Source organism: Elephantulus edwardii, unplaced genomic scaffold, assembly GCF_000299155.1.
Source record: "Elephantulus edwardii isolate Elephantulus edwardi_28Jun2011 unplaced genomic scaffold, EleEdw1.0 scaffold00063, whole genome shotgun sequence".
Classification (NCBI taxonomy): Eukaryota; Metazoa; Chordata; class Mammalia; order Macroscelidea; family Macroscelididae; genus Elephantulus; species Elephantulus edwardii.
The window spans coordinates 2,049,093-2,071,892 of NW_006399813.1; the positions used below are offsets into that span (position 1 = coordinate 2,049,093).

Here is a 22,800-nt window from a genome sequence, read left to right on the forward strand (position 1 = left end):
CTAGTCTCTTTTTTGGGGGGGGGGGCTTCTGTGCCAGCCACTTGTTCTCTGGAGTATATTTTGTTTTAATTGAAAGTCAGGTGTAATGGTCAATTTTTAAAAATTTTGTTATTGTGTGTAAGCTGATTGGTTAATTGGGTTTATTAACAATCAGGTGTGGGCTGGAGGCCTCTTATTTAAAATTAATCAGGACCTGGTTGATTGGATTTAATTAACAATAAGCTGTGGGTTGGAAGCCTCTTTTTAAGTCAGTCAGGACTTACTTGGCAGGTCTTTGTATTTAAAATTTGGTTCCAGTTAATTGTGTTTGGGAGAACACTTTTAGGAGTTCATCACTTGTCCGCCACTTTGCTGTATTGAGATGACTTTATGTTGCTGTGATACTGAACTCTGAGCCACTGGTGTGTCAAATGCCATAATGGTTATCCATTGTAGACAAGAGTTTGTCAGAGCTACAAGATAGACTGGGAAGCAGGATTGGCATCCATTTCTTAAGTAACTGGCCTTTTGAAACCCTTTGGAGCACTAAAGAAACAATAATATGGTTCAGATCTTTTGTTCTTAATTTCACTATGAATAATACTTCAGCACTTACCAACAAGATGATGATGATGATTTGGAGGAGGAATTTGGAAGAATTTACTTATAATTCTTTAATCATTGTTGATTTCCTCATTTTAGGATTACATTTTAAAGACGATTTCTGTGATTGAGTGTTCTTGAAGATTAAACCTGTTTCAAGAAGACTTGGAGCTGGTCCTCCACTTGAAGAAGTAGTGGCTTGTGTTCAGGAAGTCATTTGTCTTCTAAGAATCTACCCAGCATGCCTAATCAAGGAGAAGACTGCTATTTTTTTTTCTATTCTACATGTACCAAAGTAAGAATTTGCATATCCAAATTAGTACTTTTCTAAGTTTCCCTGATAAGATAATCCTAACATTCTAAATTGATTTTATATTTTGCTTTATACATCTGCTTATTATCTGTTGCTTGTTTTTAGTGTAGTGTACCTAGAAAAAGTCATTGTTCTTCTCCTTTCTTTTCATTTTGCACATTACTAATTTTCCCATGTCCTCTAAAAGTTAAAAGGTCTATGCAATACCCTTAAGTGTTCTCTAATTAATTAATTGTTCAGAGTGCCTATGGAATTGGATGCACTTCAGCCTGTGTGTTGCTTGCTAACTTTGATTTTATTAACTTTATGTTAAATGAGTAAGTAGCTGGATTGAATATAACAAGGCCAGCCGAAAGAGCAAACAAATCTGTCATAAATGATACACAGCCAGAATGCTCCTTAGAAGTGAGGGTGGCCTTTTCGGGCTTTAGCTGCTTAGGTATCTGAGACGTTCTTTCCCAGGATTCCAGAATGGAGATTGAAGGAAACCCAGGGATAAAAGTAAATGGGAAAGAAGTTCATGGTGACCAAATAAAATCACCAGCAGCCATGTAGGTGGCTGAGGAGCCAGAAGTCCTAATATCAGCACCCCAGGTCCAGATTTCATTATAGGCTACAGGGTTCCCATCAAACAGCCTAGAAGAAGACAACTTTGTCAAGGACCTTGAAACCATCCCATGAAGGAATCCCTCTTAACCCTGCATCCTCCCTGTAGAGGTTCAGACACTTCGCTGTGAGAAGGCAGGTAGGCCCAGGGATGTATTCCAACATCTGCAGGAGCTGGCAATCGAGTGGCTGAGACCCGACATCCACACAAAGGAGCAGATTGTAGAAATAACTGGTGCAGGAGCAGTTCCAGGCCATCCTGCCTGAAGAGCTCAGGGCTCGGTTGCAGAGATTTTGGCCTAGAGTCTGAATTACCGGCTAGATCTCACTCCTTCCTTGCTCACCCACTTGCTTGCTCAGAAGATTTAAAGAGTACCTACCTAATACTGGACAAGAATTACAAAGAGGTTGGAGGAAAGAGGAAAATGCATGAATGAGTGAGAGCTAGTGTCTTTGTGAAACTTCACTAAAATTTAAGAAACAAGGGAGGAGGGAAAGGCCAGAGTGTGCCTGGGGGAGAAAATAGCTAATACTCCCATGTGTCTTTTTCCTTAGTCGCTCAGTTTGTGCCACTCATGTTGTCAAATCGATTATAGGCAGTTACCAGTTGTTGCCCTTAGTCGTTTCTTTTTTTTTAAATTTTATTAGTTTTAATGAACCTTTTCAGAGATTTTGGGTTCTCATTCATTCATTGTTTCACTGTGCCTTTCGTTTCTTACTCCTTTGTGCTTATCTAGATTCCAGGAAACTTTCAGTATACCAGACATTTTACCTGGGATATATTTTGGGGCTACAGTTCTTTATTCTTTGCTTTTTTGTTTACAGGGTGAGAGCTGCCCATTCCGTCACTGTGAAGCTGCACTAGGAAATGAAACTGTTTGCACATTATGGCAAGAAGGGCGATGCTTTCGACAGGTGTGCAGGTTCCGTCACATGGAGATTGATGTAAGTTCTGAGTTTGCATTGTCATAATAAGTAGTCTGCAGTGATGATGGCAGGGTAATTAAAAACACATTTTTAAACATGTATTAAGTGACTTTTTTTATTAGGTTCTGCCTCAAGGAAGGAAGAATTCAATAACTGTTACTATTTTTTATTTATTTATTTTTTAATGGGATCTGTTATACTTATTTTTTTTTTTTAGTGTGGCAAGACCCTAGTTCTGTCACTGGAAGTGAAAGATAATTTGTTCTTTGAAAAAAAAACAGGTGATAATGCATGTGACAAAAATTTATATACTTTAAAATATATAATTTATATAACTATATAATTTTTAAAATACATTTTTAAATGTTTTTTTTCCAGTTTACCTTCCTGAAAGATTGAATTGAAATCACATTTCCATAAACAGTATGTTGAGGCTGTTTGATTTTTTCCATTATCCCACCACTGATGTGCAGTATCAGTCTTTTAAGTAAATTCAGTTTTGATCTTTGCCCTTTGTGATGCCTTTAAGGATCTTTTTGTACGGATCTTTTCCTCCTCCCTCCTTCCATATTCTCCTTCATGTTTAAGATTTCCAAATTAAAACTTGATTTGTCCTGGAACTTTAACCTGTTGTTGTGTGCTGTTGATTCATATTCGACTCAACTGACCTTCCAGTGGGTTTTCAGAGGCAGTAGATAGCACAAAAAAATGTAGGGTTTTATATTGTAATGAGAAAGCCAACATAATGCAAGTATTTTTCAGACGTGTGTATTGACTTAATTATAATATAGAAAATTACACATACCACAATTATTAAGCTAAAAGAACTTTCATGAAGTGAATATACCAAGGGCTAGCTTCCCTCATCCCGTCATTGTAACTGCACGTGATTTTTGTGCCGAAATAGTATCATACAGTGTATGCTCTTTGTGGTTGTCTGTTCTCTCATTTCTTCTGTGGTGTTAAGTGTAACGTTGGTGCCATCTTTCCTATGACTAGTGTTCTTTTGTAGGAATGTACTGTAGTATTGCCATTCTGATGTTGATGTTAATGTGGATCATTTGCATTTTGGAACTATTCCAAATAATATTGCTTCAGACATCCTTTGTTTTGAATATTCTTTACACAGGCTATTTAGTGAAATAATGTTGGTATGAACTGCAGCTTATCTGTAGATGTATTCTTCTTTTTCCCTTAAGTTTCCTTCATAAGAGGGAAGATAAATGCCGTCTTTTAGTGTGATACACACACATACCCCCCTTTACTTTGAAGAAACACTAATGAGGAAACTTGTTTAAAGCTTAGCATCAAATGATAGTTGTAGCTTGTTGAGTGCTTTCTGCTTACTAAATGTTTTGTACGTATTAATTAATCATAAGAAAGCAGTTAGATAGCTGTGTTTTCTCTTAGCTGAAGAAAGTGGGGCTTAAAGACCAAGGTTACACGGCCAGTAATAGCTTAATAAGAGTTTGAAATCCTGCTGGTTTTTATCGTAATTTTAACTATGACAGCAGCTTTCTTTTTGAAATTAAGTGTGGACATTTCGAGATGCCGAGATCAAGGCAAAGATGAAAGAATAGTGGAGAAATTACTTTTCATCATGCTCAAAAATATATCACATTAAGCAACTTTTCTAGCTGCTCACAGGCATCTCGTATGCCTCCGCTTTCTGGACCTTTTTATACGCTTGATCTGAGAAAAGAAAATTCCAAACTTTAAGCCCTGTCTCACTTTATTTTTTGTTTGAAGAAAATATATTTTTCTTTCCTACAGAAAAAACGCAGTGAGATTCCTTGCTACTGGGAGAATCAGCCTTTGGGATGTCAAAAACTGAACTGCGCTTTCCATCACAACAGAGGACGTTACGTTGACGGCCTATTTCTACCTCCGAGCAAAAGTGAGATCCATTTGTCATTAAACAGTTACTATTTAACACACATCTATTCTGTGCACTGTACAAAATACTTTGATGCCTTCTTTCAGTCTTACGAACCTGTTTTTTCTGCTCTCCAGAGGAGGAAGTAAAACCAGTATGTGGCAGACAATTAAAACTGTTGACAAAAGTTACACTGCCTCACAAATGTTGGAATACCAGTTGAGATTAATAATTTCTCATTTTCTTAAAAGGCTTATAGAAGTTTTGTAAAGAAACTTAGTTCTTCAGGTCAAGAGTTGGCAAATACATCCTTCAAATTTTGAAAATACATTTACCATCGAAACCGATCCAACTGGCACAGGAAGAGATTACCCCTCCTCCTCTAAAAGAGCATATGATGGATTTGAACTGCGTGCCTTTGGGATTGCAGCACAGTTTTTTGCCACTAGACCACCAGAGCTCCCTTGGAAAATATATTTTATTGAAATGGTGTCACACTTATTTGTACATTTTCCGTGGCAAATTCTTTGCTACAATTTTGGAGTTAAGTTGTTCAGAAATAGACCGTATATGATTTCCAAATTCTAAAATGTTAACTGTAAAGCTATTTTCAGAAAATGTTTGCCAATGAGCTCTAGGTTATAATCATTACAGAAAGCTACTACTTTTGGAAGTGCTAGTTGCAAATAAATGTTCATGAGATAAAAGGGAAGGGATAAACTGACCATATAGCATTAAGCTATACATAAGCTCTGTGTTGTTTTCAGAACCCTTTTAAGCAGTTTCCTAATGAAATTATCAGCCATTTAAAGTAAAATTGTACATGTTAACATGTGATGGTTATTCCTTTTCCTATTTAAAGATAGGCTAAAAGACTGTTAGTTCTTTCTGGTTCAGATGAATGTTAACTACTTACTGTCCTAAAGTTACTAAGCTGAACATACATTCTACAGTTCCAAAATATAAATGTCTAACATGTTTCTATTGATGTTGCATGAGCTGAGTGCTTTGTCTGCTAACCAGAAATTCAGCAATTTGAATCTACCAATCACTTCTTGGGAGAAAGATGTGACAGTTCAGCTGTAGGACCCTGTGGCGATGTTCCCTCTCTCCCCTGTAGGGGGTTTCTGAGTTGAGATTAACTCCGTGGTAACAGATGTTTGTGGTGCACCTAGCCTTTTCCTCATTTTATCAGCAGTATTTTAAGTGCCTGATTTGAATGTATTTGTGTTAAATGAAGAGATACATGCAAAGGCACATTTTTTTTTCCCTAAGAGAATTTAAAATCTTTTTTTTTTCCTCCCCCCCCCACGAGAATTTAAAATCTAATTGGGAAAATTATGTAAAAAGATACAAATGTTCATAAGGAGGCTACACCACACTTACATAGATGGTGATGGTGGTTGCGTACTGTTGAGTCAGAACCAACCCATAGCTGACCCTCTGGCAGGTTTCCAGAGGCATAGGAGGAGATTGGCCATCTTTCTCCCATGGAGTGGCTGGTGGCCTTGAACCACGTGCCTTTGAGATTACAATGAAACTTCTTGCCACTAGGCCATCAGAGCTCCCTTACATAGATGGTTAGGAGTTTTTAATGTATTCTGTTTTTTAATTCACTGCTGATTTTGTATGTTTAGCTGTGTTACCCACCGTGCCTGAGACACCAGATGAGGAAGCAAAGGCCAGCCAACTTACAGTTCAACAGAACAAATTGTCTGCCCAATCTAATCCCTCCCCCCAGCTGCGGAGTGTTATGAAAGTAGAAAGTTCAGAAAATGTTCCTAGCCCCACACATCCACCAGTTGTAATCAATGCTGCTGATGATGATGAAGATGATGATGGTAAATTTCTTAATGAATTGAAAAGAATTATGATTAAAGCACTAGGCTTGTTTTTTCATTGTAAATTTGCCTTAAATTTTTATATTTAGATCAGTTTTCTGAAGAAGGTGATGAAACCAAGACACCTATTCTCCAAGCAACTCCTGAAGTTCATAATGGATTACGAGTGGCTTCTACCTGGAAACCTGGGGTTAATTTAAAGCAAGGTGAGTGGAGCTTTTGGTGTTTAGCCCCCTCTTAAATCTAACAACACCCTTAAATTTCTCTAAACTACTTCAGTTACCTTTGGGATTTAATTTAGTTCATGGTCCTCACCCTCTCATTCCCTTTTATCTTTTGTTTCCCTCCTTCACTTACTTTATCTTACTTATTTAGAAAACATCTGAATGCGTGCTATGTGTAGCTCAAATAAGGCACCGGTTCCTCATGTAATTCTTACTTGTGTTTCTCAGGTGAATGTTTGAATTTTGGAATAAAAACTCTTGAGGAAATCAAATTAAAGAAAATGAAGGAAAAATCTAAGAAGCAAGGTGGTAAGTCATCATGAGTTGTATATGTTGCTAGAGAATAGACTCACATCCTAAGGAAACAGCCAGTCAGCAGGGAGCTTTTGACCTCTGTAACTTGTTTTTGAGTAAAACACAGACATTTCAAATCCCAGCTGCTTTTTTAATTTTTTATAATTGTGTTTCAGTCCCTAACTATAAAAAATCTGTTTATCTTAAATAAAATTCTTAAGAATAGCTTTGTTAGGTGCCGTTGAGTCATTTTCAACTCCTATCAACCTCATGTAACAGTAAAACTGACCCATGGGAGAGCTCCTGGTTAAATAGATGGCTTCAGACTTAGAAACATTTGGTTAGCAGCCACCTTCTTACCGTTGAGCTGCCAGGATTCTTTAAAGAATAGTATCCTTAAAGAATGAGAGCTGTATCTTATCCTCCTCCTTTGAGGAGGAGGAGGAGGAGGACTGTTTTGTAGTGGGTGAATACTTCCTTATGTCCTGTGAGAATTTACTTCTGGAGTTTATTTTGGCTTAGCTTAACTGTACTTCAGACACTGAAAATTGTAGTTCTAGAGTAAAAATACTTGAAGGAAGAAACTTTTCATAAGGGTCCTTTTTAAATAAGACACTTGGAATCATTTTCTCTAGATGATTAAATTGAGAAGGAAGTGATTCGCTTGACACACTTGATTTCTAATGTGCCTTTGAGATGAGTGAACTTAGCCACGTCCTGAGCTCTGGTGGTCAGTGGGTAAAAGAATCACACTATCACCCCTAACATGGGTAGTTTGAAACCCCAACTTCCTACACAGGAAAAAGGTGGGCAGTCTTCTCCCATGCAGTTTATAGCCTCTAAGAATCTGGAAGGTCATCTGTGAATTGATTCAGTCTTGACAGCGAAAAGTTGAGCTTTACAAGCTTAGCCTTGTTGGTAAGTAAAATTAGGGAACACTGAAGGCACTCAACAATATTTATCTTTCATTTGCACCTTGTGTCCCAGATAAGAGACAGGAATTATTTTTCCTCCCATCACTAATTAGTCTTGTTTGACTAGATTGGTCACATGAAATTGTAATAGCTTTGTTACTCTCTGTAATTCACTTGTTCTTGCTTTACTCAGAAGGTACTTCGGGAGTTTCGAGCCTTTTACTACAATCCCAGCCTGTTCCAGGTCCAGAGAAGGAGAATGTCCGCACTGTGGTGAGGACAGTAACTCTGTCCACTAAACAAGGTGAGTTACGGGTAGAGTTTAGTGTTGTAACTGGAATAGCAGGGGTTGTGTTTTTTCTTTTTGTTGGTTTGGTTTTTTTGTGTGTGTGTGGTTTTTTTGGGGGGGGCGGTTTCTGGCTCTTTTCAGTTTATTGCATGAAAATGTTACACTAGTCCAAGTTAAGAGTGGACCCCAAATGGTTACATTATACAAGCTGTGAAGTTTGAAACTTGTGACAAGGGACAGAAGGGAAATTTTCTACTCATTGCAAGGAAATCCTCACTTAAGTGTCAGTGAGCCACAAGCACTTAAAACCCATGAACCTTCAGCGGGTCGTCCTTAACCAGTCCAATCTCTACAAGGAACTGGCATATGTTCTTGCATTGGTCACCCTGTAGCTGAATTACTTCTCCATATTCCGGATGCTCAATTGCAGTACCATTGCAGGCAAACTTCTTAAACGCCTTCACTAGTTTCTTTTTATCATAATCATCAGCGATCCCTTGGACAGTTGTAAGGGTGTTCCTGCCATTTCTCTGTTGAATTCTTATATGGATATAATCCTCAGTCCCAGCAGGAAGCAGGTCATCACCCTTGCATCAGCAAAGGGGTCGAAAGAGTGGAAGTTCTGGATAGCGGATTCCTTTTCCTCAGTGGAAAGGGCCTGCGGAAGGCGGTGGTGGGAGAAGGCGGGCAGAGGGGATGGAGCATCGGGAAGCGAGGGGGGCTCGAGGGGGAGGCAGCTGAGTCCTCGGCAGCGGCTTAGTGATTGGGGCGCTGGAATAGCAGTTTTTAAGAGTTTATACCTTTGAAGGGGCTGTTCTTTGGAGAGGGACACGATGCTTTGAAAGGTGGAGGGTTGGCATAGGAGAGGAAGACCCTTGACCAGATGGATTGACACAGTGACTGCTGCAGTGAGCTCAAGTGTGTCAGAAATTGTGAGGATGGCACAAGATAGAGCAGGGTTCAGATCTGTTGGTCATAATAGAGTCGTACTTGATAGCACCTAACCAAAAAAAAAAAAACCTTTGAATTTTCAGGCAAACTTTATTTAATATGTTGATTTGATATTAGGATGAAAAGTTGGCACATTTAATTCTTTACTATTTAAAAGGTTGGAATTCTTAATCATCCCATTTTCCCGGAAGTATTTAAAGAAGATGAAAAGAATATACTGAGTCACTTTATCGAAAGGAATTGACAGACACAGAAGAATTTCATGAAACAACATATGAGCAAGAGCCTATGGTGATGAAGAAGTTGAGGCTGCTTTGAAGGAAATGGCAATAAATAAGGCCCCAGGAATAGATGGTATACCAATTGACATATTTCAGCTAACAGATGCTGCCCTGGACGTGCTCACCAGGTTGTGCCAGGAAATCTGGAGAATAACCACTTGGCCAACTGACTGGAAGAGATCTATATTTGTTCCCATTCCAAAGAAGGGTGACCCAACAAAGTGTGGAAACTATAAAACAATCTCATTGATTTCATATGCAAGCAAGATTCTATTGAAGATTATCTAAAAATGACTGGAACAGCACGCCAGCAGAGGACTGCCAGAAGTCCAGGTTGGGTTTAGAAGGGGTCGTGGTACTAGGGATATTGTAACTCATGTTAGGTAGATCTTAGCTGAAAGCAGGGAATGAATACCAGAAGAATGTCTATCTGTGTTTCATTGATTATGCAAAGGCATTTGACTCTGTGGATCATAACAAACTGTGACTGACTGAGAAGAATGGGAATCCCGGAACACTTGATCATGCTAATGAGAAACCTCTACTTGGACCAAGAGGCAGATGTCAGAACAGAGCAAGGAGACACTGCATGGTTCAAAATTGGGACGGGCGTACGCCAGGGATGTGTCCTGTCTCCATACCTTTTCAGCCTGTATGGAGAACAGATTATCTGGGAGGCTGGACTCTATGAGGAGAAATGTGGCATCAGGATTGGTGGAAGATCTAGTCACAATTTGCGTTAAGCAGATGACACAACCCTGCTTGCTGAAACTGAGGAGGAGCTGAAGTGCTTGCTGCAGAGGGTCAAGGACTGCAGCCTCCAATATGGATTGAGGCTCAATGTTAAGAAGAGGAAGATTCTCACCACTAGGCCAATTGGCAGCATCTGGATGGATGGTGAAGAGATTGAGATTGTTCACAGCTTTAGTTGGTTTGGCTCCACAGTCAACACTCTTGTAACCAGTAGTCAGGAAATTAAAAGGCGTATTGCCATGGGAAAGTCAGCTGTTAGGGACCTCTCCAAAGTACTGAAGAGCAGTTGTGTCTCTCTGGAGACTATGTGCACCTGAGACAGGCCTTTGCAATCACTTGTTATGCATCAGAGAGTTGGACAATGACTAAGGAGGATAGGTGGAGAATTGATGCCTTTGAGCTGTGGTGCTGGAGAAGAGTATTGAGGATACCGTGGACTGCTAGGAAAACAAACAGATTCATTCTGGAAAGGGTCAAACCGGGCTGCTCCTTGGAGGCAAGGTTCTGAGGCTCCGTCTAACTTACTTTGGACATGTTGTAAGGAGGGACAGGTCCTTGGAGAGGGACATCATACTTGGTAGGGTGGAGGGACAGTGCAGGAGGGGAAGGCCCTCTATGAGGTGGATTGATTCAGTGACTGGGGTAATCGGGATGGGTGTGTCAGAGGCAGTGTGATTGGCATAGGACAGAGCAGAGTTTAGGGCTGTTGTACATGGCACATAACTAAAACAACAACAATATTTACAGGTCATCTGTTCACCTGTATTGACTGCTCATTGTGAGTAAAGACCAAAACCTTCTAAGTTACAGAAAAATAGAAAAGTCTTCAATGTTTTAAACTCAGTAAGAATTATGAGCAAGTGTTTGTAGTATATTTGCGGGTACTTTGTTGTTATGTGCCATCGAGTCACTTGCGACTCAATAGAGACCCTATGTACAACTGCCTTAAACTCTGCTCTGTCCTGTGCCCCTCGCACTGTCTCTGACACACCCACCCCGATTATTAACCCAGTCACTGAATCAGTCCACCTTCTAGAGGGCCTTCCCCTCCTGTGCCATCCCTCCATCCTCCCAAGCATGATGTTTCTCTCCAAGGACTGGTCCCTCCTTAGAACATGTTGTGGGTACTTTAACTACCATATTTGTGCCATTATAATAAGAAAGAAACAGCAAAGAGTTTACTTCTTGCTCGGACATATGGTCAAAGAAAATGACAAAGTGGAATTATCACTGAGGTAGAGTAGAATTTCATTTAACACATCAGTGTATAAGCTAAGATATAACTTGGATTTTAGAACCAATTTCATAGAGTATGTGTTGTCCTTTTACACCTGTCTGCTATTCTTCAGGAGTATTCTGATTCTTCCTTCTAGACTTGACATTTGATTTTTAAAATTATTACTAGATAAAAAGGAATAGATACTGAGTGGGGGGCATTGTTGTTCTCCCCCCTGCAACTAATTTTCAGTAGGCCATGTGGTGTATTAATATCTCTACATATTTTGCCACCCTTAGTTTTCACTGAATACAAAGAAATTGGCTACTGGAAAAAAAAAACCAACTATTTTTGTCTTTTTAGGAGAACAACCAATGGTTAAATTGAGCCTTACTGAGAGACTGGGGAAACGAAAATTTTCAGGAGGTAAGATAAAATTGTGCATGACTCTTGGTTTCTCCTTATTTATGTATGAACATGATAAAATCATAATCAAACCCATTGCCATTAATTTGATTACAACTCATGAGCAATATTGCTTCACCAAGCTCTCTGCACACAAAACCACTGTAAGTAAATAGTGGTTTGCCATTCCATTGAGCAGCACTACCCCATCATGCTGGCCCCTCGTTCTTTGCTTTGATGAGGGATTCACATGCTAACCAAAAAGGTGGGTGGTGTGAAGTCACTTGTCAACTGACAGAAGAAAGATTCGACACTCTGCTTCTGTAACAGTCTTGAAAACTATGAGGCAGTTTTGTTCAAAAGGATCTCTGAGTCAGAGAGATGACAAGTGAGTTTGGATTTGAGTTTCAGTACTTCTGTTTCTTTCAACATTTAATATTATTGAAAGGAAAAAAGCATCCTATTAAAATGTAATTTGTGTTCCTGAATGTATTGGCACTATTATTTTATATTAAAGGTGTTCTCATGGTGTAGCATGTTAATTGTTGGGCTACTAATTTAACGGTGAGCAGTTCAAACCTTGCAGACACTCCATTAAAATCTCCACCCTCAGAAATCATTGGAGGGCTGCCACAATCAACTTGATGACAGTGGATTTTATATTATGAAGCTGTTTTACAATACTACTACTGAATCTTGTATACCAGACCTAATGTTTCTCTTTCGGTAGGATTATTTTTTAAATCTTACTTCAGGGGTTTATTTGAAGTTTACAGGCAGTCAAAAGATGCAGATTGGTAATGCCTTTACTCATAAAGCTATTATGAAAAGAATTCGATTAAACTGTTCCTGTAAATGGGAACTCTGATGCCCTAATAACTGTGGAATCGTGCTTCCTAAAGGCAAACAGTTTGAAACTACCAGCGTCTCTTTGGGAGAAAGATGGGCAGTCTCCTCTCATGTGTAGCCTTGGGAAAACCCCTAGAGGTTCAGATAGTGGTCAATAACCAACTCAGTGGCAGTGAACAACAATATAAATGAAATAAGGTCCCTGGGAAGCACAGTCAGGTATAGTTGCCTAAAGGTACCTCTGGTGGCACAGTCCATAGAGCCTTGTGTTGTTACCTAAAAATGGCTTGTTCAAATTCACCAGCACCCAGTGGCCTCTGAGTAGAAAGCCCTGTAGAACAATCCTGCTTTGTAACATATGAATATACCATGGACTTCTAGGAAAACAAACAGGTTCATCTTGGAGAAGGTGAAACCAAGCTGCTCCTTGAAGGCAAAGGTTCTGAAGTTTTATCTGACATAATTTGGACATGTTATAAGGAGGGACCAGTCTTAGAGAAGAAAATCATGTTTGGGAGGGTAGAGGGGCAGCGAAAGAGAGGAAGACCCTCGATGAGATGGATCGATTCACTAACTGGGGTATTGAGGGTATATGTCAGAGGCAATGAGGTTGGCCCAGGATAGAGCAGGGTTTAGGGCTCTTGAATATAGGGTTGCTATGAGTTGCAAGCAGCTCAATGGTGCATAGCAACAACATGAAGCATTCTCTTTAGAGCACAGATTAAGCAAGCCAAGGCAGAGAAAATCAGATTTGTGGCTCTGATGACTCTGATAAAAAGAGTCAGTTACAAATTTTAAAGTATGTTACTTAATGTTAGCATATATGTAAATTTCATGCAGCATCTTTTTTAAAATGAGGGGGGAAAATTAAGGTTTTTGGGCTTCCAGAGTTTTAATAGGTCCTTATAAATAAATAAATCTTCACTTAAGCAATTGGAAAAATAAATTTTAAAAATTTAACAATTTTTTTAAAAAAGTTAAAAATGTTTAACATTTAAATAGGATACAATCCTAAACTGAATCCAGAATTCATATCTTGACTATATTTATCACTTCTTGGCTTAATGAATAAGATACGAATTTCAGAACTTTAGATTTCTTACCTGGAATTGAAGAAAGACTAAGAATTTTTCAGTGTCTTCAAATTAAAGGAAGAATCAAAATTTTATGTTTTTCTTGCTAATTTTCTAATCACTGCAAATATATTTGATGTGAAGTTTCTTAGAGTATAGCAGTTGGCCTAATTCTGAATATCAGCTTTAACTGGGGCTTAGAATATTTTGTTCATTTGATAAGTGGTTGGTTATACAGTCAAACCTTTGTGACCTTTTTTTTTCTTGTCTCTTCTTTCTGACATTTTTTAATTTTTTTTTTTGATAACTTGATTTAAAGGAAGCTGGCTAATAGATTAATCATAAAAATACAGAAAATTTTTAGAATTAGTCTGTATTGTGTACTTTTGATTGTATTTCATTAAGCTCTTAAAATTTACATTCTTCCTATTTATAGGTGGTGACAGTGATCCTCCATTAAAGCGTAGCCTTGCACAGAGACTAGGCAAGAAGGTTGATGCACCGGAAACCAGCTTTGACAAGACATCAAAAAAAGGTAACTCTGCTCTAATGTGTGCTGTGTACTTCATGACACTTTGTCTTAAAAGCCAAAGTTTTCCATTATTTTGATAAGTTAAATTGGACTTTTCGTCTGGCATCTCTTTTATTCTTTGTTCATCAAACATCAGGCATTTATTCTGTTACAGATATAAACCATTGAGCAAAAGAAATACTGTGACTCTTCTCAGGAACTTGTGATATAACTGAAAAAATAAAAATAATTGCTGTTGAGTTGGAATTGACTCATAGCTAACTCTCCATTGTATTTCTGAGGCTGTAAATCACACGGGAAGAGATTGCCCATCTTTTACCGTAGAGCCACCAGTCTATTTGAACAACATGAACTTTGGGTTAGGAATCCAACTGGAGCTCCATTGTGAACAGAAGATAGAAATATTGTGAAAAGTTCAGTGATGAAAGAAGTATGAGGTTTATGGGAGCACGTGGGAAGAACACTTAGTCTTGTCATCTGTCAGCTATTAGCATCAGATGCTTCAACCTGAAGCATGAGTGGAGTTAAGGGTCAGAACTGTGTTCTGGGCAGAGACATGGGGAAGCACAAATCTAAGAAAGTACCATGTGTTCCTGGCACAGAGTAAGGATGAACTGTAGGATTAGACTAAAGAGATGATGTCTGGGGAGGGAACGAGGGTCAGATCATGTAAATCCTTTTCATCCATGTTAGAGTTTGGACTCTAGAAAAAGGTGAAAGGTTATACACAGAGATCAAAGGCTAACATTCATATTTTGAACAGCTCCGTTCTTGAAGATAAATGTATAACCTCTTCCTATTCTTCAAGACTGGAACAGTGCTTTTCTTTTCTTTATTTCTCTCTTTTTTTTTTGGTTTTTTTTTAGTGCTTTTCTTTTGGAACTTTCAGGTGCTCTTTGAATAAGCCTGAAGCTACTGTTTTATTTGCAGTGGAATTCCTTTCCTCTATACCTCCTTTTCACCTTGCCTGTCAGTAACATTGAAGGTTCTCAACTAAAGAACATATACTAAATACAGGCTTAGAGTAAAAATCCTTTTCTTTTTTTTTTAATCAAAGAGCATTCAGTTTATTACAGATACTTAGTATTGGCTTCCCATGTTTCCCCCCTTTTGTTTTTATCATAATTATGTTATCATCTAGGTGAGAGTAAAAATCTTCTGATGACAATAGGACTTTTGGAAGTTGAACAATAACAATTATTTCCCAGAATCTAGTAGTTTCTGCTTTTCAGATCTGAAGAACAGTGATTTTTTTTAACACGTTTTCCATGGTTCTCTACAAAATTCATGATGCACCTAAGTCTGTTCTAGGGAGGAAATAAATTTAAGACCATAAGAGTATTTTCTTAAACTATTTGTATTAGTTTGTAAAGTAAAAGCCAAATATGTGAACTTTGATAGTTTATCTGTGAAATACATCTCTGTCCAACTTCAGGGTTTTTAATTTTTTTTTTTAATTTTTTTTTACAGTTCACATTTCTAAGTCTCTGAAGGAGCGATTAGGTACATCTTCAGACCCAAACAGCGAGAAGGCAGCAGGTCAGTAAATGCTGAAACTAGCTCCTGATATTTTTTCCTCCAGCAGGATTTCAGAAGCAGTAAATTGCATAGGAGGAGATTGCCCATTTTTGTCTGCCTGAGCAGTTGGTGCTTTTAGGCTTTGTGTCTTTGGGATTTCGTGCAGCTTTTTGCCACTCGACTTCTAAAGCTCCCTAATACAGAAACTTGGAAAAAATATTAATGTGTATGGGGTGATTCCAGTTTTGTAGAGATGCTTGCTTAGGAAAACTCCTGAAAACTTAAAACAACTATTAATATTTGTTTTATCTGTCCAGGTAATTTTTGTTTTCTTCCTTATATTTTTCTTATACTTCAGTTGTGTACATTTTACATTAAAATACCTGTCTTACAGGTCTCACAGTTTATCGGTCTAGGTCTCTAGGCCTTTTGTCTAGTTTTACTTCATTTTCATCATTTAAATATAACATTTCATTTCCTCTAAAGAATGCCTTAGCCTGCTGTACACACATGCTGTCTGTGTCTGTAGGACTTTACTGCCTTTATTTAAGCAGCTTTTAACACATCTCCATTGCTGGTTTGTTTTATTTGCCTTTCTGTCTGAGATTGTATTTTTCATTACTACTATAATGTCCACCACATACCTGTAAGTTTGAATAAATGGAAGAATTAATAATAATTGCTATTTTTAATACTAAACGTAGTACATGGCTTTCACATGTCCCTGAATAGAAATATACATGAACAGTATTTGCCTTTTAAGAGTTTTCTTTGAGGGTCAAGCCACCTGAAAACCTACAGTGATTTAAAATTAAAAATTGTAACTAATACAGTCCACAAAGTTATATTTTCTTATTTTACTCTATTCATAATATAGTGAAATAAAATTTTGGAAATTTTCACTTCCTAAGTAATGCCTGTCCACTATTCAATGACATTTTTTCTTCCCCATGAATACAGAGAAAGTTACTAAAGTTGGTGAGATCCATGTGAAGACACTAGAAGAAATTCTTCTTGAAAGAGCCAGTCAAAAGCGTGGAGAATTGCAAACTAAGCTCAAGACAGAAGGGCCGTCAAAAATTGATGATTCTGCTTCCTCAGCAAGAAGCTCCCCCAATATACGAATCAAAACCTTCTCTGAGGTGCTCGCTGAAAAGAAACATCGGCAACAGGAAGCAGAGAGGCAGAAAACCAAAAAGGATGTGACTTGCATCAAGTTAAAGACTGATAGTGAAGTTAAAAAGCCACATGTTGTTGCCAGCAAAGGTCTGTCAGAGGAGCCTGCAAGTAAAACAAAGTCAGTGCACGAGGTGCATGTTAAAACGCTGGAGGAAATTAAGCTGGAGAAGGCCCTGCGGGTGCAGCAGATCTCAGAGGGCAGCACCAACTCCCAGCCGCCACCTGAGGGCACAGCAGGGGCAAAGAGGCTTCTGCGCTTCGCCAAAAGAACAGGTAACAAACCATGTGATCTCTAGGTTCTCCCCCTAATAGCTTCCCAAAGCACGGCTCCCAAGACACTCATGGAAGTTAATGTCAGGACTTGGGGTTGTCCTTATAACTTTGAAAAGCTCTGATAGTGAAGTTAAAAAGCCAGTGGTTTTGCCACATGTTGTTGCCAGCAAAGGTCTGTCAGAGGAGCCTGCAAGTAAAACAGTCAGTGCACTAGATAAGTCCACAAAGATAAGCAGTGTTCTGACTGCGGCATCATATAAATCTTTCCTATTCTAAGCTGTATTTGAAGACCTTGCAAAGACTTTTACCCAGAATTGTCTTTTTCTTGTCTTTATCATTAAAAATATTTTGTTTGACTTTCTGGAAGATGCATGAAATGATAAGTGATGTGTTTTTGAGTACAGGTTCAAAAGATGAGAAGAAACTTCAGGAAGGAGGTGAAGTTGCACCTCAGGGCGGTGTTCTGGTGAGAACAGAGGCTACAGAGGTGAGCTTATGTAAGGTTAGTGTGGGGAGGCTTTATTTTCTCTGAGGCAAGCAAGGAATAATACAGGTTTTTGTTTTCTCACTCATTGCTGTCAAGTCAGAACCAGTAGAAAGCTTACCTCCATTGGCTTTTTCAGATGCTGTAAATCACATCAGAGGAGATAAATTATCCATTTTTCTTCACAAAATAGCCTCAAACTTAGTGCTATTGAGTTGAAACCAACTCATAATTGAATCTCCATTGGATTCCCAGGCTATTAATGAAGTGGGAGGAGATTGGCCATCTTTCCTCCGTGGAGCCATTGGTAGATTCAACCCCACTAGAGAGGCACCATCTTTGTGGGAGCAGCATAATTTCCTATAGGCTGTGCCACTAGAACTCCCATTTAAAATTTGTTGTCAAGTCAGAACCAACTTCCTATTCTGTTTCGACGACTAAATTACACAGCAGGAGATTGCCTGTCTTTCTTCTATGGAGCTACTAGTGGATTCAAACCACCAGAGAGCTATCACCTTCTGGTTACCTCACAATGACCCAGGCGGTTCAAGCCTATGATTATAACGCTAGAGTTAAGTTATTTTAACATACTGTAAATTTCTATTAACTACTTAATATACATTGTACTTGTCTGAGAGAGTTTTTTTCCCCCCTACATCTTATTGTTTGTGCCTTCTGTCTTTATAAAGTTGTTTTTGATTGGCCATTCATGTTTTTAGAATTTATTTCTTGGCGAGCTCTGGTAGCCTAGTGGCAAGAAGCTGCACTGTAATCCCAGAGGTGCGCGGTTCAAATCCACCAGATGCTCTGCTGGAGAAGGAGGAAAAAATTTCCTGGAACAGTCAAATCTGATTTGATGGTACACACATAAAAAGTAATAATTTGAGAGAAAGAAACTCATTCCCTGCCATTGAGTTGTTTTGTATTCTTAGCTAACATATAAGACAAAGTGGAATTGCCTATAGGATTTCCTGGACTATAAATCTTTATGAGAGCAAATTGCCATAGAGTGCCTTGTAAGTTTGAACTGCTTCCTTTTTGATTAGGCAGCCAGTTCTTTACCCACTGCACCATCATGGTTTCTTTTTTTTTTTTTTTTTTTTTTCCCTGCCTCTTTTTAAACAGTCCCTCCGTAAGGACTATCCACTTAGCTTTGTATCCAAAGATGAAATTTGTAGGTGAAAGGAGTTAGCCTTCATTACAGACTGGTTAATTTCAGGGTCGAAAATATGGAACGCTTCATGAATTTGCGTGTCATCCTTGCACAGGGGCCATGCTATTCTTCTCTGTATAGTTCCAATTTTAGTATATGTGCTGCCAAAGTGAGCACACCATCATGGTTTCTAAAGTACAAAATTTGGGAATTTTTACTTTTGAAGAAAACTTACTAAGTAAATTTCTTACTTTATTATTTACTTATTTTAAAAATGCTTCATCTTACAAGGTGTATTAATTCTTCCACTAATTTTTCTTCTTATTAATACATATATGTATATGAACTTGTTTAATACTTAATGCTTAAGACAGTCAAAAACTCTAGTAGCTTTATTTTTGAGGGTATTTTTTTAAGGGTATTTTTAAAATTGTTAGTAATTCTTCAAAACACTTGTTTTTACTGACCACATAATATTTTCTTTTTTTATTATTTTGTGTGTGTGTGTACCTTCAAATCGGATCTGATTGGCACAGAAGGAGATTGCCCCTTCTCCTCCAGCAAAGCATCTGCTGGATTCGAACTGCATACCTCTGGGATTGCAGTGCAGCGGCCACCAGAGTTCCCTCACATAATATTTTCTTATGCAAATAAATAAATTTAGGCATTTAGAGTTTTATAGTGCCTAATTATAAATAATAAGGAAATTACTACCTTTATATATAAATCTTATACAAATGCCTTGATTATTTCAACATCATTAGTGTTTATAATCAACTTCTGCAGTCAGGAAATGATTGTTTAGCTAGTGCAGTTGACTTGGATGTTGGGTATCTGTTAAACAATGTTTCACATGTAGATTAAGGTGCTAAATGTTAACATTGCTGCTGACATTTATCCACAGGTTTCTAATAAGATTGTAGAAATTGGCACTTCTAAAATTCAAGTCACTAGATGTGAGACCTTGAGAGAAAAGCACATTCAAAAACAGCCAGAGAAGGAAGTCTCACAAAAGGAAAAATCTGTTTTGACACCTCTTCAGGGAGGTGGGGCCTCTTGCAATGCTCAAGTGCTAGAGAAGCCAGTAGTCACTAGCATACCTGGCTTCACTCGGCACCCAGCAAAGCGGCTGACCACAAAGCCGTCACAGAAGTTGGAAGCAGTAGAAACCTCAGGAATTGGAGATTCCGTATTGAATGTGAAGTGTGCAACACAGCCTTTGGAAAAAAGGGGTAAAGGTGAGTTTTGCTATAGTGTTTCTTGGCTTTAGGGTTTCAAGGTTGCAAAGGTTAACTAACTCCTAGGAACTGTTGGGTTGGATTTCATTTACGTTATATACTGGTTAGAGGATCCTGCTGGCATAGATGGCTAAGCACTTGGGCCAGATACATCATAGAAAGGCCTGGTAGTATGCTCTGTAAAGATGGTCTTCCAGAAACCCTTTGTCACATGGAGGTGCCATGAGTTAGAATTGATTCGTTAGACAGCACCTGCTAACATAATACAAATTAGACAAGTTGAGGGTAGTATTTCTAATAGAGGAGGGGAGGAGAGAGGGGGTGGGAGAGACAGGTTTTTTTTAAGATTCCTTTCTGAGAATTTTAAATTTGTGTTCTGTCTAACCTTTCCATGGTGCATCTTTCCTCTGGTTTTAAAAAAGAAAAACACTAGTGAATTGAAGAATGGAGAAGTTTTGGATAGTTGATTCTGGATCATCCTCCATGTAAAAGAAATAATTCTGGCTTTTAAGCAAATTTTGTTTGTCCTTTGTAGCTAAACCCAAAATGAATGTGAAGCCATCTGTGGTTAAAGTTGTTTCATCCCCCAAGTTGGCCCCAAAACGCAAGGCAGTAGAGGACCAGCCAGCTGTCATTGCAGCCGTAAAGCCGCTCAGTTCCAGCAGCATCCTGCAGGAGATCCCAGCCAAGAGAACAGCTATGGTAAGGGGCTGGCTTGTTGCTGCCTGCTTATCCTTGTGGTGGAGGAGCAGGACACAGATTGTATTACTTAAGCTCTTCACAGCAGTATATCCTATTTTCTAAGCATTTTAGTTGTTTGGGTAGTTCTATATTTTGCATTTACAATTGGACATTTATAAAGTGGCAGAACTGAGGGAGTGGTTAACTAGGTTTTGGGTGGCAAAGTATTTTGCTTATGGTACGGGCAACCTTTTGGATTACTGATTCTTGAACTCCCCGGCTTAAAGAAGATGAATATGCTGAAATAAAATCCTGACTGGCTCATTGATTTACCATTATTTCTACTTTTCTAGGCTGTTGTTCCCCTCCTCTCTGAGGACAAAGCAGAGGACACACCAGTCACTGTGCCTGAGACAGAGAAACCTAGGGACAGGTAATGCTGCACAGTCCTTTTTTTACCAAATATTCTTTAAAAACTCAATATTTCAAGTTCAGCAGACAGAATGTGCCGAATGACTGGGAAGTAGGATGTGGAATAAACAGCCGTTAAGAATCTCTCCAAGGTTTTGAGCCATTGAGTTAATCCTCTCATTTCTTCCAAATTCGAGCTGATTCTTACGATAACCATCCTTGCAGGTTTTGGGGATCCTGTATATAATTCACATGGGAGGGGGAATGCCCATCTTCTAAAGAGCATCTGGTGGATTCGAACAGCCACAAAAATACCACCTTTGGGCTAGCAGTGCAGAGCCCTACAGACCAGACTACTACAGCTCCCTAACTAAACTTAGAGAATAACACACTACTAGATAACTTTAAATGTTTATAGTTAGCTATGTATAAATTGAAGCTTAACATCAAAAAGACAGTTTCTCACCACTTGGCCAGTTGGCAGCACCATGATAAATGGAGAAGAGATTGTGGTTGTTCACAGTTACAGCTTGCTCAGCTCCACAAGCAACACTTCTTAACACCAGCAGTCAGGAAATTAAAAGATTGATTGCATTGGGAAAATCTGTTGTCAGGGACCTCTCCAGAGTGCTAAAGAGCAACGATGTCAGTCTAGAGACTAAAGTGTGCCTGATCCAGGCCATGGTCTTCAAAATTACTTGCTCTGCAGAAGGAGCTATGCTTTCCAAGTGTGGTTCTGGGGAAGAATGAACATACCATGGACTGCCAAGAAAACAAATAAGTCAATCTTGACAAGAATGAAACCATGTCTCTGCTTGGCGGCTAGGATTTTGAAGCGCTCGCTCTCTCATACTTTGGGCATGTAGCCAGGAGAGACCAATCCTTAAAGAGGGACACAATGCTTGGGAGGATGGAGGGACTGCGCGGGAGAGAAAGACCCTGGTTGAGGTGGATTAACTCAGTGACTGGGGCAAAGGGGGTTGGGGGGGGAGAGAGAGAGTGTGTGTGAGAGTGTGAGTGTGTGTGAGAGAGAGAGATATCAGGTGACTTCAGCCAACCATTGACAAAGGGTAATTTTCTGTTTTCCCCCTCTCCTTTTACAGTCTTGTGCTCCCTCCACCACCTCAGTCCTCTTCCGATCCCTCACCACCAGAAGTATCTGGCCCGTCCTCATCCCAAGTAGCTGTGAAAACTCGCCGACTCAGCTCTGTTTCTGCAGGAAAGCCCATGCTCTCTGTGGACGATGACTTTGAAAAACTAATATGGGAGATTTCAGGAGGCAAATTAGAAGCCGAGATTGACCTAGATCCTGGAAAAAATGAAGAGGACCTTCTGCTAGAGCTGTCAGAAATGATTGATAGCTGAAGGACATAGTGAAAAAAGACTTTTAAAAAAAAAAAAAAAAAAGAAACAACTCACCAAAAACTGGACTTAAGTTCATCTATTATGACATTTACCCACAATGATCATTTCATTAGTGTAGAATTTACCCCGAATCAGAAGTATACCTCTGAAATACCTGTACGTGTCCCAGATTCCTTTTAAAGGGGTCAGATTTTTAAAGTCACTCCTTGCATTTTATTCATTTGATGTCCTTGTTTAGTGTTTGTGAGAGAAAGTTTTTGTTTCCCCTTCCACTCCACAAAGGGAGACTTGAAGAGAGGAGGATCCAAGTGAAACAATGCAGAGAGAAATTGTGACTCCTTGAGGCGTTGGTCATTTGGGTTGGCTGGTTTTTCCTTTGTATTATTTCTTTTATGTATTGTCTTCATATACTTATTACCTGAATTTGAAAAGAATGATGACAGCTGCTATCATTAAGGACCAAATTTCATGCTACCACAAGAAGAAGAAGAAGAAAAAAAACACACACCTCAATGCATTTGTGTTTAATTTGTATGTCTTTTTAAATGTAGCATTTCAACAAGATTCACAGA

At 38.8% G+C, this 22,800-nt stretch overlaps 1 protein-coding gene across 1 annotated transcript; it reads left to right on the plus strand.

Annotated features, from left to right (window-relative positions):
• The first annotated feature begins 811 nt into the window (after window positions 1–811).
• On the plus strand, window positions 812–22,228 carry ZC3H11A (zinc finger CCCH-type containing 11A). Its single transcript, XM_006887894.1, has 16 exons — window positions 812–877; window positions 2,327–2,446; window positions 4,202–4,325; window positions 5,942–6,145; window positions 6,235–6,351; window positions 6,598–6,678; window positions 7,771–7,881; window positions 11,431–11,493; window positions 13,831–13,929; window positions 15,397–15,465; window positions 16,405–16,896; window positions 17,301–17,383; window positions 19,438–19,771; window positions 20,307–20,473; window positions 20,806–20,885; window positions 21,967–22,228. Exons 1-16 carry the CDS (start codon window positions 824–826, stop codon window positions 22,226–22,228), a joined length of 2,460 nt encoding a protein of 819 aa, XP_006887956.1. The 5' UTR covers window positions 812–823.
• The last annotated feature ends 572 nt before the right edge of the window (window positions 22,229–22,800 follow it).

Bases quoted from the DNA above. Each gene is read 5' to 3' on its own strand.
- ZC3H11A (XM_006887894.1), top strand. From the start codon at position 824: ATGCCTAATCAAGGAGAAGACTGCTATTTTTTTTTCTATTCTACATGT. The intron at 6,679-7,770 runs GTAAGTCATCAT...TGCTTTACTCAG, and splicing joins AAAATCTAAGAAGCAAGGTG to AAGGTACTTCGGGAGTTTCG. The intron at 16,897-17,300 runs GTAACAAACCAT...TTTTGAGTACAG, and splicing joins GCGCTTCGCCAAAAGAACAG to GTTCAAAAGATGAGAAGAAA.